The following is a 14,629-nucleotide window of genomic DNA, read 5'->3' on the forward strand; positions in this document are numbered from 1 at the left end:
GTGGTAGAGAATCCTCCGCTAGTTGGAGGTGACGCCACTCGGGTAATGTCGAGACGTTGAAGAACGCAGAGGACCTAATCCATAGCCGTCCCTAGTTGTGCCAGCTGTTCGTGGTGTAGGCAAAGTAAGTGTCCCTGTTCGCCGACCCTCTGGGAAATGTCTTGATTCCCTGCTGCTTCCATTTGTTGAGGCAGTATTCTGTAACGATGACGCTGGGAGTCAGGAAGCAGGTGGTGAGTTTAATAATAATAATAATAATGATGAACATAGCGCGATACAAAACAAGACAGCGTCTGGACATGAACACAGAACCAACACTGCCTCAAGAGTGATGCTAGGGAGTGCTAGATAAAGGGGGAGTAATCAGGGTAGTGATGAAGTCCAGGTGTGCCTCATGATGGGGCACAGGTGTGCGTAATGAGGGTTGCCAGGTGTGCGTAATGATGGGTTGCCAGGACCGGTGTTTAGTAAACAGTCGACGTCGAGCGCCAGAGCGGGCGATCGGGAGTAGACGTGACACTTGCTTAAACAAATGTGGTTTCTACTGACAATTGAGATGTACAAACTATGGCATAAGGGAACCATGAGCGGATCGGTGTCCCTATACCGGGACAGTTGCTGCTCAATATGTGATATGTGACTAGAATGGCGTTGTAAACAGACAACTTTCTGGGACATAGACATGTCTTATATGGGCAGAAAGCTTAAATTCTTGTTAATCAAACTGCAGTGTCCAATTTACAGTAGCTATTACAGCTCAAAAATAACATGCTATTGTTTGAGGATAGTGCACAACAACAAAACACTTTTGTCACGGCAACTGGTTTGATACATTCACCTCTGAAGGTAAATCATGTACTTACATTCAGTAATCTTGCTCTGATTTATCATCCTGAGGGTCCCAGAGATAAACTGTAGCATAGTTTTGTTTGATAAAATACGTTTTTATATTCAAATGTCGGAACTGGGTTCTACAGTTTGATCCCCTGCTGTCTCTGGCATTTTTGTATGTTCTCTATAGTGATGTACTTGAAAATGTATAAATTGACTAATTCGGAACATTTCGGAAAACTCCTGGCAGACTTGATACAAAATGTTGTGTAGTGATGTAATCCTTCACTGGATCAGTCTGAAACTTTGCACACACAATGCTGCCATCTTGTGGACAGAATCTAAATTACACCTAGATTCCTACATCACTGACTGGACTTTCTCTTTCATTTCAAAGATGATAAATAAATAAAAAACGCATGTTTTTTTGTTTTGTATTATCTTTTACCAGATCTAATATGTTATATTCTCCTACATTAATTTCACATTTCCCCAAACTTCTAAGTGTTTCCTTTCAAATTATACCAAGAATATGCATATCCTTGTTTCAGGTCCTGAGCTACAGGCAGTTATATTTGGGTATGTCATTTTAGGTGAAAATTGAAAAAAGGAGTCTGATCCTTAAGAGGTTTTAATGAGCGAGCTAAGACGGACGTAGTCAACATAACTATTTGTTCAGCACTTTTGAAATGTACAGTGACAGAATTCAGAACATGGGCCGTTCTTCCAGTATTCTCCCTGTACACCAAATCAGAACCATAGGATAAATAAAGGGGGCATATAAGCGTACAATGAAAGCTCTTACAATATTCGATGATGACATTTCTCTAAAACAGGCTATAGGCTACATGTGCACCACCAAATCAGAACAGTAGGCTAAATTATGAGAGGGAAAGGGACCAAATTATTAGGGTGAGGCACATGGGCTACTAACAGCTTACTACACAACATACATTTAGTATTACTTTCTTAGCTACAGTATACATATCTCCCTGGCATATTAAATAATTTATGCAGCAGCATAAAATACATTTTTGGACTCGCCTTGTTGTGCTGTGCTCACTTGAACAGGAAGGTGGCACGGCGGTCCTTCTTGTGGGCAGATTTTGTCATCAAAGTCTGGCATTCTCCTGATTTATGGTGCTTTCAAGACAACTGGGAACTCTGAAAAAAACAAGGTTGAATCATGACGTCAGTGATCTTCAGGTCGGAACTTTAGAAAGAGGCCCGAGTTCCCGACTTGGAATTCCGAGTTGGATGACCGTTCAAAACGTACTTTCCCAGTCGGAGCTAGTTTTTTTCAGAGTTCCCAGTTGTCTTGAACTCACTGAAGTCTGAGATTTCCCAGTTCCCGAGTTTCCAGTTGTTTTGAACGCAGCAGAAGTCATGCTGGATTGACAGCATGGCCAATGATTTTCAACCTTTTCTGGCCCATGGTGTTGCATGTAAATGTTTATCCTTTTAACCTTGGAAAAGAGACCCTTAAACCCAGGACCACACACCCTCTCCACTGATTTTTTTTTTCCACCTTTATTTAACTAGGTAAGCCAGTTGAGAACAAGTTCTCATTTACAACTGCGACCTGGCCAAGATAAAGCAAAGCAGTGCGTAAAAACAACAACACAGAGTTACATATGGGGTAAAACAAAACATAAAGTCAAAAATACAACATAAAATATATATACAGTGTGTGCAAATGTAGCAAGTTATGGAGGTAAGGCAATAAATAGGCTATAGTGCAAAATAATTACAATTAGTATTAACACTGGAATGATAGATGTGCAAGAGATGATGTGCAAATAGAGATACTGGGGTGCAAATGAGCAAAATAAATAACAATATGGGGATGAGGTAGTTGGGTGGGCTAATTTCAGATGGGCTGTGTACAGGTGCAGTGATCGGTAAGGTGCTCTGACAACTGATGCTTAAAGTTAGTGAGGGAGATAAGAGTCTCCAGCTTCAGAGATTTTTGCAATTCGTTCCAGTCATTGGCAGCAGAGAACTGGAAGGAATGGCGGCCAAAGGAGGTGTTGGCTTTGGGGATGACCAGTGAGATATACCTGCTGGAGCGCATACTACGGGTGGGTGTTGCTATGGTGACCAATGAGCTAAGATAAGGCGGGGATTTGCCTAGCAGTGATTTATAGATGGCCTGGAGCCAGTGGGTTTGGCGACGAATATGTAGTGAGGACCAGCCAACAAGAGCATACAGGTCACAGTGGTGGGTAGTATATGGGGCTTTGGTGACAAAACGGATGGCACTGTGATAGACTACATCCAATTTGCTGAGTAGAGTGTTGGAGAATATTTTGTAAATGACATCGCCGAAGTCAAGGATCGGTAGGATAGTCAATTTTACGAGGGCATGTTTGGCAGCATGAGTGAAGGAGGCTTTGTTGCGAAATAGGAAGCCGATTCTAGATTTAACTTTGGATTGGAGATTCTTAATGTGAGTCTGGAAGGAGAGTTTACAATCTAACCAGACACCTAGGTATTTGTAGTTGTCCACATACTCTAGGTCAGACCCGTCGAGAGTAGTGATTCTAGTTGGGCGGGCGGGTGCCAGCAGCGTTCGATTGAAGAGCATGCATTTAGTTTTACTAGTGTTTAAGAGCAGTTGGAGGCTACTGAAGGAGTGTTGTATGGCATTGAAGCTCGTTTGGAGGTTTGTTAACACAGTGTCCAATGAAGGGCCAGATGTATACAAAATGGTGTCGTCTGCGTAGAGGTGGATCTGAGAGTCACCAGCAGCAAGAGCGACATCATTGATATACACAGAGAAAAGAGTCGGCCCAAGAATTGAACCCTGTGGCACCCCCATAGAGACTGCCATAGGTCCAGACAACAGGCCCTCCGATTTGACACATTGAACTGTGTCTGAGAAGTAGTTGGTGAACCAGGCGAGGCAGTCATTTGAGAAACCAAGGCTATTTAGTCTGCCAATAAGAATGGGGTGGTTGACAGAGTCGAAAGCCTTGGCCAGGTCGATGAAGACGGCTGCACAGTACTGTCTATTATCAATCGCGGTTATAATATCGTTTAGGACCTTGAGCATGGCTGAGGTGCACCCATGACCAGCTCGGAAACCGGATTGCATAGCGGAGAAGGTACGGTGGGATTCGAAATGGTCGGTGAGCTGTTTGTTAACTTGGCTCTCAAAAACGTTCGAAAGGCAGGGCAGGATGGATATAGGTCTGTAACAGTTTGGATCTAGAGTGTCACCCCCTTTGAAGAGGGGGATGACCGCGGCAGCTATCCAATCTCTGGGGATCTCAGACGTTACGAAAGAGAGGTTGAACAGGCTAGTAATAGGGGTTGCGACAATTTCGGTGGCTAGTTTTAGAAAGAAAGGGTCCAGATTGTCTAGCCCAGATGATTTGTAGGGGTCCAGATTTTGCAGCTCTTTCAGAACATCAGATGTCTGAATTTGTGTGAAGGAGAAGCGGGGCGGGGGGGGGGGGGGCATGGGCAAGTTGCAGCGGAGGGTGCAGAGCTGGTGGCCGGGGTAGTGGTATCCAGGTGGAAAGCATGGCCAGCCGTAGCAAAATGCTTGTTGAAATTCTCGATTATTGTAGATTTATCGGTGGTGATAGTGTTTCCTAGCCTCAGTGCAGTGGGCAGCTGGGAGGAGGTGCTCTTATTCTCCATGGACTTTACAGTGTCCCAAAACTTTTTGGAGTTAGTGCTACAGGATGCAAATCTCTGTTTGAAAAAGTTAGCCTTTGCTTTCCTAACTGCTTGTGTATATTGGTTCCTGACTTCCCTGAAAAGTTGCATATCGCGGGGGCTATTTGATGCTAATGCAGTACGCCACAGGATGTTTTTGTGCTGGTCAAGGGCAGTCAAGTTTGAGGAGAACCAGGGGCGATATCTGTTCTTAGTTCTGTATTTTTTGAATGGGGCATGTTTATTTAAGATTGAGAGGAAATGTCTTTTAAAGAACAACCAGGCATCCTCTACTGATGGAATGAGATCTATATCCATCCAGGATACCTGGGCCAGGTCAATTAGGAAGGCCTGCTCGCTAAAGTGTTTTAGGGAGCGTTTGACAGTGATGAGGGGTGGTCGTTTGACCGCAGACCCGTTATGGACGCAGGCAATAAGGCAGTGATCGCTGAGATCCTGGTTGAAGACAGTGGAGGTGTATTTAGAGGGTAAGTTAGTCAGGATGATATCTATGAGGGTACCCATGTTTACGGATTTAGGGTTGTACCTGGTAGGTTCGTTGATAATTTGTGTGAGATTGAGGGCATCTAGTTTGGATTGTAGGATGGCTGGGGTGTTAAGCATATCCCAATTTAGGTCACCAAGCAGTACGACCTCTGAGGATAAATGGGGGGCAATCAATTCACATATGGTATCCAGGGCACAGCTGGGGGCTGAGGGTGGTCTGTAGCAAGCGGCAACAGTGAGAGACTTATTTCTGGAAAGTTTGATTTTTTTAAGTAGAAGCTCAAACTGTTTGGGCACAGACCTGGATAGTATGATAGAGGTCTGCAGGCTATCTCTACAGTAGATTGCAACTCCACCCCCTTTGGCAGTTCTATCTAGACGGAAAATGTTGTAGTTGGGGATGGACATTTCAGAATTTTTGGTGGCCTTCCTAAGCCAGTATTCAGACACTGCTAGAACATCAGGGTTGGCGGAGTGTGCTAACGCAGTGAATAACTCAAACTTAGGAAGTAGACTTCTGATGTTAACGTGCAGAAAACCAAGGCTTTTACGGTTACAGAAGTCAACAAATGATAGCTCCTGGGGAGTAGGAGTGATACTGGGGGCTGCAGGGCCTGGGTTAGCCTCTACATCACCAGAGGAACAGAGGAGGACTAGAATAAGGATACGGCTAAAGGCTTTAAGAACTGGTCTTCTAGTGCGTTGGGTACAGAGAATAAAGGGGGCAGATTTCCGGGCATTGTAGAAAAGATTCAGGGCATTATGTACAGACAAGGATATGGAAGGATATGAGTACAGTGGAGGTAAACCTAAGCGTTGGGTAACAATGAAAGAGATAGCATCACTGGAGGCACCGATTGAGCCGGTCTCGGCGTGTATGGGGGGTGGAACAAAGGAACTATTTGAGGCAGTTTGAGAGGGACTTGGAGTTCTACAGTGAAATTGTATAATAAGAACTAACTGGAACAGCAATAGGCAAGGCATATTGACATGGGAGAGAGGCATAAAGCAATCACTGGTGTTATTAGAGAGAGCTAAGACAACAACTGGTAATGGCGATAAAGTTTGGGCTGAGGCTAAACAGAATAAACAGGACAGGGTACCGTGTAAAGGAACAGTCCAGCAGGCATCAGCTGTGCAGCTGAGTGATCATAAGGTCCAGTGAACAGCAATATGTGAGTCCGAGAGCAGTTCAAATTGGTGCTTCAGCACAGCGAGCAGGAAGCCAGGTCGCAGTTGTAAATGAGAACTTGTTCTCAACTGGTTTACCTGGTTAAATAAAGGTGAAATAAAAAATAAATAAAATAAAAGCACGGTTGTAGTTTGCGTGTGCTAGCGGGCCGGGGCTAGCAGATGGATCTTCGTGGTCGTCGCAACGGGAAGCCGGTTAAAACCCCAGATGATTACGTCGGCAGACCAGTCGTGATGGATCGGCAGGGCTCCGTGTCGACTCTAGGAGGTCCCGTCCGGTTGACAGAGAGGTAGATAGCCGGGGATGTGCTTGACTCAAGGCTAGCTCAAGGCTGATTAGCCAACAACAACGAATAGCAGGCTAGTGATTGCTTTGCAACGTTTGCAGTTAGCCAATGATTCCTTCCAAACCACTCAATGTTGAATTTACGATTTCAAACTTGTTGTGTAATGTTTATGTCCAATGGCTGATGACAACCGATACGTTTTATCTAATATTTATCTTCATATGACAAGGATTGAAAAGGATTTGCCAGTAGATTGTCAACTTGATTCATGATGATGACTGCTTGTTTAGCTAGCTAGCTAAGATTTTGAAAGTATGATGTTGACGTGATCAGTCCAATCAAAGCCACGGTAGATATAACGTGATTTGACGTCATTTTATCTGTGGCCAATGACCTTGAGCCTTCTTGGATGGGCACTTTTAATGTAAATCTATGGCAGCACCCAAGGGGCTTGAACTTTCTAGCTCTCCCTGTAGATTTTGCGGTAATGTAGTGTCCCGATGAGTGACAGAACACTGAGCCAATCACGGCGCAACTAGAAAACATTACCTACCCCTACGCTCTGTATTTTCCGCTGGCTGCCCCACAACCACAGAAAGCACTGAGCTAGGCTGAAACACATGCATTTTGAAGCTGCCTTACTCAAGAAAGCAAAAAAGAGACCATGTTTGTATGCGGCTCAATTATTAATTTTTTTACATTGTTTGCAAACTGATATATGACACGTATTAATGCCAAAATAACATGCAAAACAGGCCCTGCCCTGAATGATAGGTCGCCACTGATTTCAGATGATCCCATAATGTAAGCAGTAAAAAACGCCCCCCTCTGGTATGTTCTATTGAGAACTGTCTGGGACTCGTTGTTTCACTGTTTAGGCCTATTACTCAAAGATATTTAACTTATTAAGTGAAAGACGAAATTAACTGCAATACATTGGTCTCAAATACTGTATATTAGCATAACTAGGCTATACAGTTCCGCGAAGTACCCATTGTAAAATGAGGGTTTACTCGTATTAAAACTTGTCCAGTGCAACATGCCTAGCTCTGTCCACTGGGGATGGCTTACGGAGCACTATGCCTACAGCATCGTGAATCTACAGAAACAACCGACAGATTGCGTGAGATGCATGGTGACCGAATATTTTCTATACCCATTCCTATGAAAATAAAATGCCGCTTCCGTGTTCCACACGTACCACACGTTTCACTTTAGACTAGTCTACACACAATGCCTGATGGGATACGAGTGCATTTGCCTGACGTCTGTAATACTATGCGTTGGCGTTTGTAGTACTACATTTCCCATCAACCACCATTCTCATCTTCTAGCTCTCCCAGCTGAGTGATCTGACAGCCGCGGACAGCTTCTCCCCAATCGCTCTGAGCAGCCGGGGAGAGGCGAAGGGCAAAGGAGCTGCAGTCATGGAGCAGTTGTAGGGATACCAGAAAAGCCTCTCCTGCCGGAAGAAATAAAAGAAACCACAGCTTCATGACCGAAAACGCAATACCCAAAGTGGCAACGAGAAACGCAAGAGTACCGATCATGCAGTTCAAATACAGAAGAATCTAATAATCTATTCCAACGAAAGGGTTTTCCGCGATCCTTCAAGGTTGGACCCTCTTGAAACCGTCTCACCCCCTCATCGTTCGTCATAGGTTCAGCTGGCGCATCGGCCGAGGTTGATCCATCACCAACATCCATAGTATGTCGGTGGAGGAGCAGCGCTATTCCGACGCGATGCTCGTGCTAGAGGCCGGACCCGAGTGTCTGCGAGCCGAGATCGAGCGCCTTTCCCGGGAGCTGAGTGAGACCACCCATGAGAAGATCCAGGCGGCGGAGTACGGGCTGGCGGTGCTGGAGGAGAAGCAGCAGCTGAAACATCAGTATGACGACCTGGAGATCGAATACGAGACCGTGCGCCAGGAACTGGACATGCTCAAAGAGGTATGTTGTAGTCTTTTACCGGTGTGTATTTACTGTATGAATTTGAAATATCAATTTAAACTGCTATAAAATGCATACATTTTATGTTTGGACAAATTGTGTATGCATATTTATTATTAATGGCAACTGTAGGCCTAGCCTAAGATACAGTATGTCCTGAAATTTAGTTTTGAAAATATCTATTCTATTCTGATCAGAGCCCCAGTCCCGCAAGGTCAAATGTAGGGGGATGAGGGGATGATTATGTATTTGTAACTTTGCCTTATGCTCTATCAATGATTCCCCTCTGTGGGTGAATTGATATTATTGCCATACTACCCCTTCTCTCTAGCTATAGGCTTAGTAATATCGTGCCAAGCTGCTATGGAATTAGCTTTTTCTAATTTAAGATATTGGGGTTAGAGACAAATGCATTCTGTTTTTCCATGCCCATACAGTGTTTGTTGTGTATGGTCATTTGCTGTGGGATTTGAAATGTGAATTCAAATATACTGAACAAAAATATAAACGCAACATGCAACAATGTCAAAGATTTTACTGAGTTACAGTTGAAATAAAATAAATCAATTGAAATAAATAAGGCCCTATTCTATGGATTTCACATGACTGGGAATACAGATATGCATCTGTTGGTCACAGATACCTTTAAAAAAAAAAAGGTATGGGCGTGGATCAGAAAACCAGTCAGTATCTGGTGTGACCACCATTTGCCTCATGCTGCGCGACACATATTCTTCGCATAGAGTTGATCAGACAGTTGATTGTGGCCTGTGGAATATTGTCATTTTCAGCTTGCATGAATTGCGTACAGATCTTTGCGACATGGAGCTGTGCATTATCATGCTGAAACATAAGGTGATGGCGGCGGATGAATAGCACAACAATGGGCCTCAGAATCTCGTCATGGTATCCCTGTGCGTTCAAATTGCCATCGATAAAATGCAATTGTGCTCATTGTCCGTAGCATATGCCTGCCCATACCATAACCCCACCGCTACCATGGGGCACTCTGTTCACAACGTTGACATCAGCAAACCGCTCGCCCACACGACGCCATACACGTGGTCTGTGATTTTGAGGCCAGTTGGATGTACTGCCAAATTCTCGATGGTAGAGATATTAACATTAAATTATCTGGCAACAGGTCTGATGGACATTCCTGCAGTCAGCGTGCCAATTGCACGCTCCATCAAAACTTGAGACATCTGTGGCATTGTGTTGTGTGACAAAACTCCACATTTTAAAGTGGCCTTTTATTGTCCCCAGCACAAGGTGCACCTGTGTAATGATCATGCTGTTTAATCAGCTTCTTGATATACCACACCTGTCAGGGGGATGAGTTATCTTGGCAAAAGAGAATTTGTGCAGATAATTTGAGAGAAATAAGCTTTTTGTGCGTATGAAAAATGTCTGGGATCTTTTATTTCAGCTCATGAAACATGGGACCAACACTTTACATGTTGCATTTATATTTTTGTTCAGTGTACATTGCACCGCTGAAATATTATAGGCCTACTCCAACAAGGATGAAGATGAGTTATCTGACAAATGCTGAAAGTTCTATCTTCACTAATGGATCTGAGTAATGGTTATCCACTGCCACCCTGTTTATTAATGTGTAACTAATAAAGAAGTGGACATTCACTCAATTGCTCTTGGTTGATATAGTTTTATCTCTCATTTAAACACACAAAAGTCATCTCTAATGCCAATTTTGACAATACTCTTACTAAAGCAGTCTCTCAAACCAGAGGACCTTTATTCTCTGGTGTTTCCAGTCTGGTTTGAAAAAGAGGCGGGCATGTGGTTTTTGAATTTTGAAAGTTCCCGCCTGAAAAAGAGGAAGGATGAGTAACCTATTCACAGAGGAAACTAAACGAGTTTCGACCATTTAGGAATAGGAGGAATGTTGACTGTTAGTTAGGGCAGGGAGACAGGATAAAGGACTGGCCTGTGTTTCCAAACTATGAAAAGCCCTTTCCCACTTAAATGTAACACGCCAGTCCTAGTTCTACCTTCCTTTTCCTGGCAGAGGTTTCAGCAGCCTTGTGAGTTTGATTAGGAAAGAGGGAGAGCGGTTTAAGAAGTAGGTTAGGGAGTCAGTGGCCTGGATGAGTCACTTCCTGCTATGTGGAACCTATCTCTGAGATTTTACTTCCTTGTTACCTCCCACATGACTAGAACAGACCAATCATCATGGCTCAGTGGGCCGGGTACCTTATGATGACAGCTCCCTTGGGTCTGTAAATATGTGAGTGGGATGAGGCAGAGAGCGAGAGGAATGCTGAACAGATATGACGCAGTAAAAGCTTAAGGCCTCTCTCTCTCTCTCTCTCTCTCTCTCGCTCTCTCGCTCTCTCGCTCTCTTTCTCTCGCTCTCTTTCTCTCGCTCTCTTTCTCTCGCTCTCTTTCTCTCGCTCTCTTTCTCTCACTCTCTTTCTCTCTCTCTTTCTCTCTCTCTTTCTCTCTTTCTCTCTCTCTTTCTCTTTCTCTTTCTCTTTCTCTTTCTCTTTCTCTCTCTCTCTCTCTCTGAGAGGATTTCTTGGTGCTTTCTCAGCTGCCTCTGCTCTGTGTTCCCATGCATTCCTTTGGCCAGTATCTCAGAATAACATGGAAACCTCCTGAATAGAGGAAACAGACTGACAGCGAAAGAGCAACAATAGGGTAAACTGATTGCTTCAAGATAATTATAGGGGTGCTTTTGTTTTTCTTCCGCTTTTCCAAGCAGACAATTGTTTAAAAAAACAGCCTGAATCATTGCATTTTTGTCTGACTTAAGATGTTGGTGATGACTCATTGGGTAGTCACGGAAAATTGTGTTTTGAATGAACAAATGTCTAATATCCACCATTTGTTTGAGCGATTCTGGTTTGATGATCATTAAGACTTGTCCACCAGGAAATCAGTTAATTGTTTGTGGGGTTGCCATTTGTGGGCCTATTGTGGATATTGAGATTTCATGCCTGGATCCGTTTGCTATGTGCCAAATTGAATTGATTCTTTAATTCATTTTAATGACTGCCCTCGATGCATAGCTGTGGGAAGTAGGTGCTTCAGCCCCCTGAAAAAAAACATTTGAAAAATACACCTTATCTCAGTGGACGATATCCACAGAAAATACAATAATACAATACAATAAGAACAAAACTTCATATTTCATGTTATACAGGATGCCTGAATAGAATAATCTGTAATAGAAGAGGGAGAGATGTTATTCTGCTGAAACACACTATTAACTCAGATGGCCTCTAGAAGTACAGTGCACTCATGTCGTTATAGTACTAGGGTTGTCTGAATTCAAATAGCTAATTTCTATTTGCCTGCCACTGTGTGCTGAGTTAAGGGAGCGCTATTAGCAGCAATTAGTTTGCTTTGGCGACTGGTCAGATGGTCTAGCTGACTTATACAAACAGAATGTTGGCTGTCTTTGTCTCTAGGGGTTGTTAGGACTGTCGGACTACTGTCTAGTCAGGTAAATGTTGGATGTCCATTGTCTCTGGAGATGGTTATTACACAGTTGTACCTGGCTACTATTTACACTGGTAAATAACATGTTTGGTTGTCCTTACTCTTTGGTTGTCCTCTCTGAGGACTTAGACAGCTCGGAAGAAAAGACCTGGGAGATTTACACACCACTGTCTGTCCAACATTGGCCCTGTCCAGATGACACAGATACTCCGCCTGTCTCTGCGTGGGCACATCATTCATATTTGTTGTGTGTTAAAAGGACAGTTGTTACTCTTTTGTCCCAATCTGGGTGGGAAAAAGCAGGCCAGAAATCATTGGTGGCAGTGAGCAAAGTCCAGTTGCCCTTTAAACTGGAGTAGGTCTAACCCCGGGGGCAGGGAAGGACAAACCTGCAGAAGAGGACACACACACGCACACACACACACTCACACGCGCTAGTCAACACCACTTGGGAGGCAGTGCAATAAGTTGGGGGAATTCCTCTCTGTGCTGTTGCCTAGTAACAGCACAGATCTTTGCCTTAATTTGAGCATCCGGCATGCTGCCTTCCCAGCAGGTGTTACTACCAGTGTGACTGTGAGTGTGTGACTGAGGCTGCTGCTCTGCAAATTAAGGCTTTATGGCACATATATAATGAACCATAAGAGACCATCCTATGGATGGATTTGATATTGTATATTCTGAGGATATTTTCTGTCTTTCTATAGGTCCATCCACTGATTCTTTACATGTTATTTCCCTCATGTTGTTCCAGGTTTTCTAGTAGCCAGTTTTCTAGGAATCCTGCCATGCTAATTGCTAGTCGCCCTGACATGCTGCTCCCATACTAACATAATGCTCAGGCTTTAGATTCCTACTGCTGGTATATTGTCATTCCTTGGGTCTCATACCCTCCCCTTACATGTTACTGTAACATAAGGTCACAATCTCTCTGTTTGGCTATGCTTTGACTCTTGTCATTGTTTGTGAGTGAGTGGACCGTTGGCAAGCTAACTTTTCCCTCCCCCAATCTTACCCCACCTTTTAGGGGTAGAGAGTGCTTACTGTTTGGTGACTGTTGTGACCCATTGATAGCCCATAAAGAGGGAGTGGCAGCCTAAGAGTTGCTCCGGCTATCTTGGATTAGAGTGTCCCTCTGTTGGCTTGTTAGGCCTACATCCTGGGTCACTTGGCCCTGGCTCCTCTGAGGTGTCCTAGGGTGCTTCTCAATAATTTAAAATGGATTCCTTTCCTCGTTTCCTTTTGTTAATCTCCTTAGTCTCCAATGATAACACCCTATCAAAACACAAGGTAAACTTGCTGTCAAAGCGTAGGTTTATAAGAGCAGGTTTAGCACAATCCTCCTTAGTCCTATAACGTGATTAGGCTGCTATACTCTCCACTTTGTGATGATAAGACTGTGGACTTTAACCTCTTTACCATTAACAGTACAACTTCAAATGACATGTTAATGATATTATACTACACCTTCACCTTACCAGTTGATGATATCACAGGTTTACAGACTAGAGCCCCCACAGCTGTTGTTTATATTCTTAATTTAAACCACTCAGCAATGACATCATGTACCACACCTTTCTTTAACTGTTCTTGTGACTCGTGGGAGAAGTTGTCCCCAACAACAGATCCAGGATTAGATTTCTTTAACCCCATAGTCTCGTGATGCCTTCCTTCTATGTTTCGTTCATCACTGGGCTGGAAATTGAGGTTTCCTCAAAACCCATTTTAACCATAACTATTACAGGGATGAAAAACAGTGATTAGGGGCAACTTCACTGAGACTGTGGCATATCTGTCTTGTTGTGAATGTTGAGGCTGGTGTTACACAACTAGGATGCAATATTGCATGTGACATCATCTCAAGCAACTGTTGCTGTTACATGTAGCAATTCTAAAGCTCCGGGCCTCTCTCAGGCCTGTGGAACCGATTGTCACGAGGTTGACCGGGTGCCATAAAGATGACAGCATTCTAAAATTATTATGGGAGCAGACAACGGCCCCATAGAACAATCCATAGCCTTCTCTTTCCACATCTTTTTCTCTGTTTCTCTCCAATGCTGGACCAATGCTGTTAGTCAACACACACACACACTACTGTTGTCATGACAAAGGCCAGTGTTCTCTGGCTTCTTGTGACATTGTGGAGAGTGTCAGAGAACACACTATAGCCATTCAGTTATGCACCCTCCCTCTCTCCCTCTTTTTCCTCACTCCCTCGCTCTCCAGCAACTGGGCATCAGGCTGTGGAATTCTCCCTGACAATCGGAGGCTATAACACAGTTAAGCTCAGAAGAACTGGGCACTCTGTACTCGGCTCGCTGGCCTTTGTGTGCCTGAGCCCGGTGGGGTTAACAGGTCTTGGGTGTCACAGATGAAGGGAGCGTTAAACGCTCCCAGAACACAGAGGGATGACAGGAGAGATTGAGAGGGGTCCCATTGTGGCCATATTTGAAAGGACTGGTCACTTTTGTCCCTTTTTAAATGCCATATCACTGAAGCACATATCTATATGTCCTTTAACAAAGATGTTTGGTGTGACTTTAAACCCCTCCACTGTGTTCGTTGTGTCAAAGACCTAGGATTAGGGCTGTTGCGGGGACCGTATTACCGCCACACCGGCGGTCATGAGTCATGAAGGCAGTCAAATTCCACGTGACCGTTTAGTCATGGTAATTAGGCTTCTCCAAGCTCTGATGCTACTGATGGTCATTAGAAGCCTACCAAACTTG

General features: G+C 44.0%; 1 protein-coding gene across 3 annotated transcripts in view; it reads left to right on the forward strand.

Annotated features, from left to right (window-relative positions):
* Window positions 1–7,841: 7,841 nt before the first annotated feature.
* LOC121538572 (protein bicaudal D homolog 2-like) overlaps window positions 7,842–14,629 on the forward strand; it is a 92,604-nt gene continuing 85,816 nt past the window's right edge. For all 3 annotated transcript variants that reach the window (XR_006657393.1, XM_041846712.2, XM_045207222.1), the window contains exon 1: window positions 7,842–8,432. Coding sequence is in view for 2 of the 3 variants with exons in the window: in XM_041846712.2 (XP_041702646.1) it covers window positions 8,193–8,432 (240 nt within the window). In the remaining variant the exon portion in view is untranslated. The remainder of the gene's footprint in view (window positions 8,433–14,629) is intronic.

Source organism: Coregonus clupeaformis, chromosome 24, assembly GCF_020615455.1.
Source record: "Coregonus clupeaformis isolate EN_2021a chromosome 24, ASM2061545v1, whole genome shotgun sequence".
Lineage (NCBI taxonomy): Eukaryota > Metazoa > Chordata > Actinopteri > Salmoniformes > Salmonidae > Coregonus > Coregonus clupeaformis.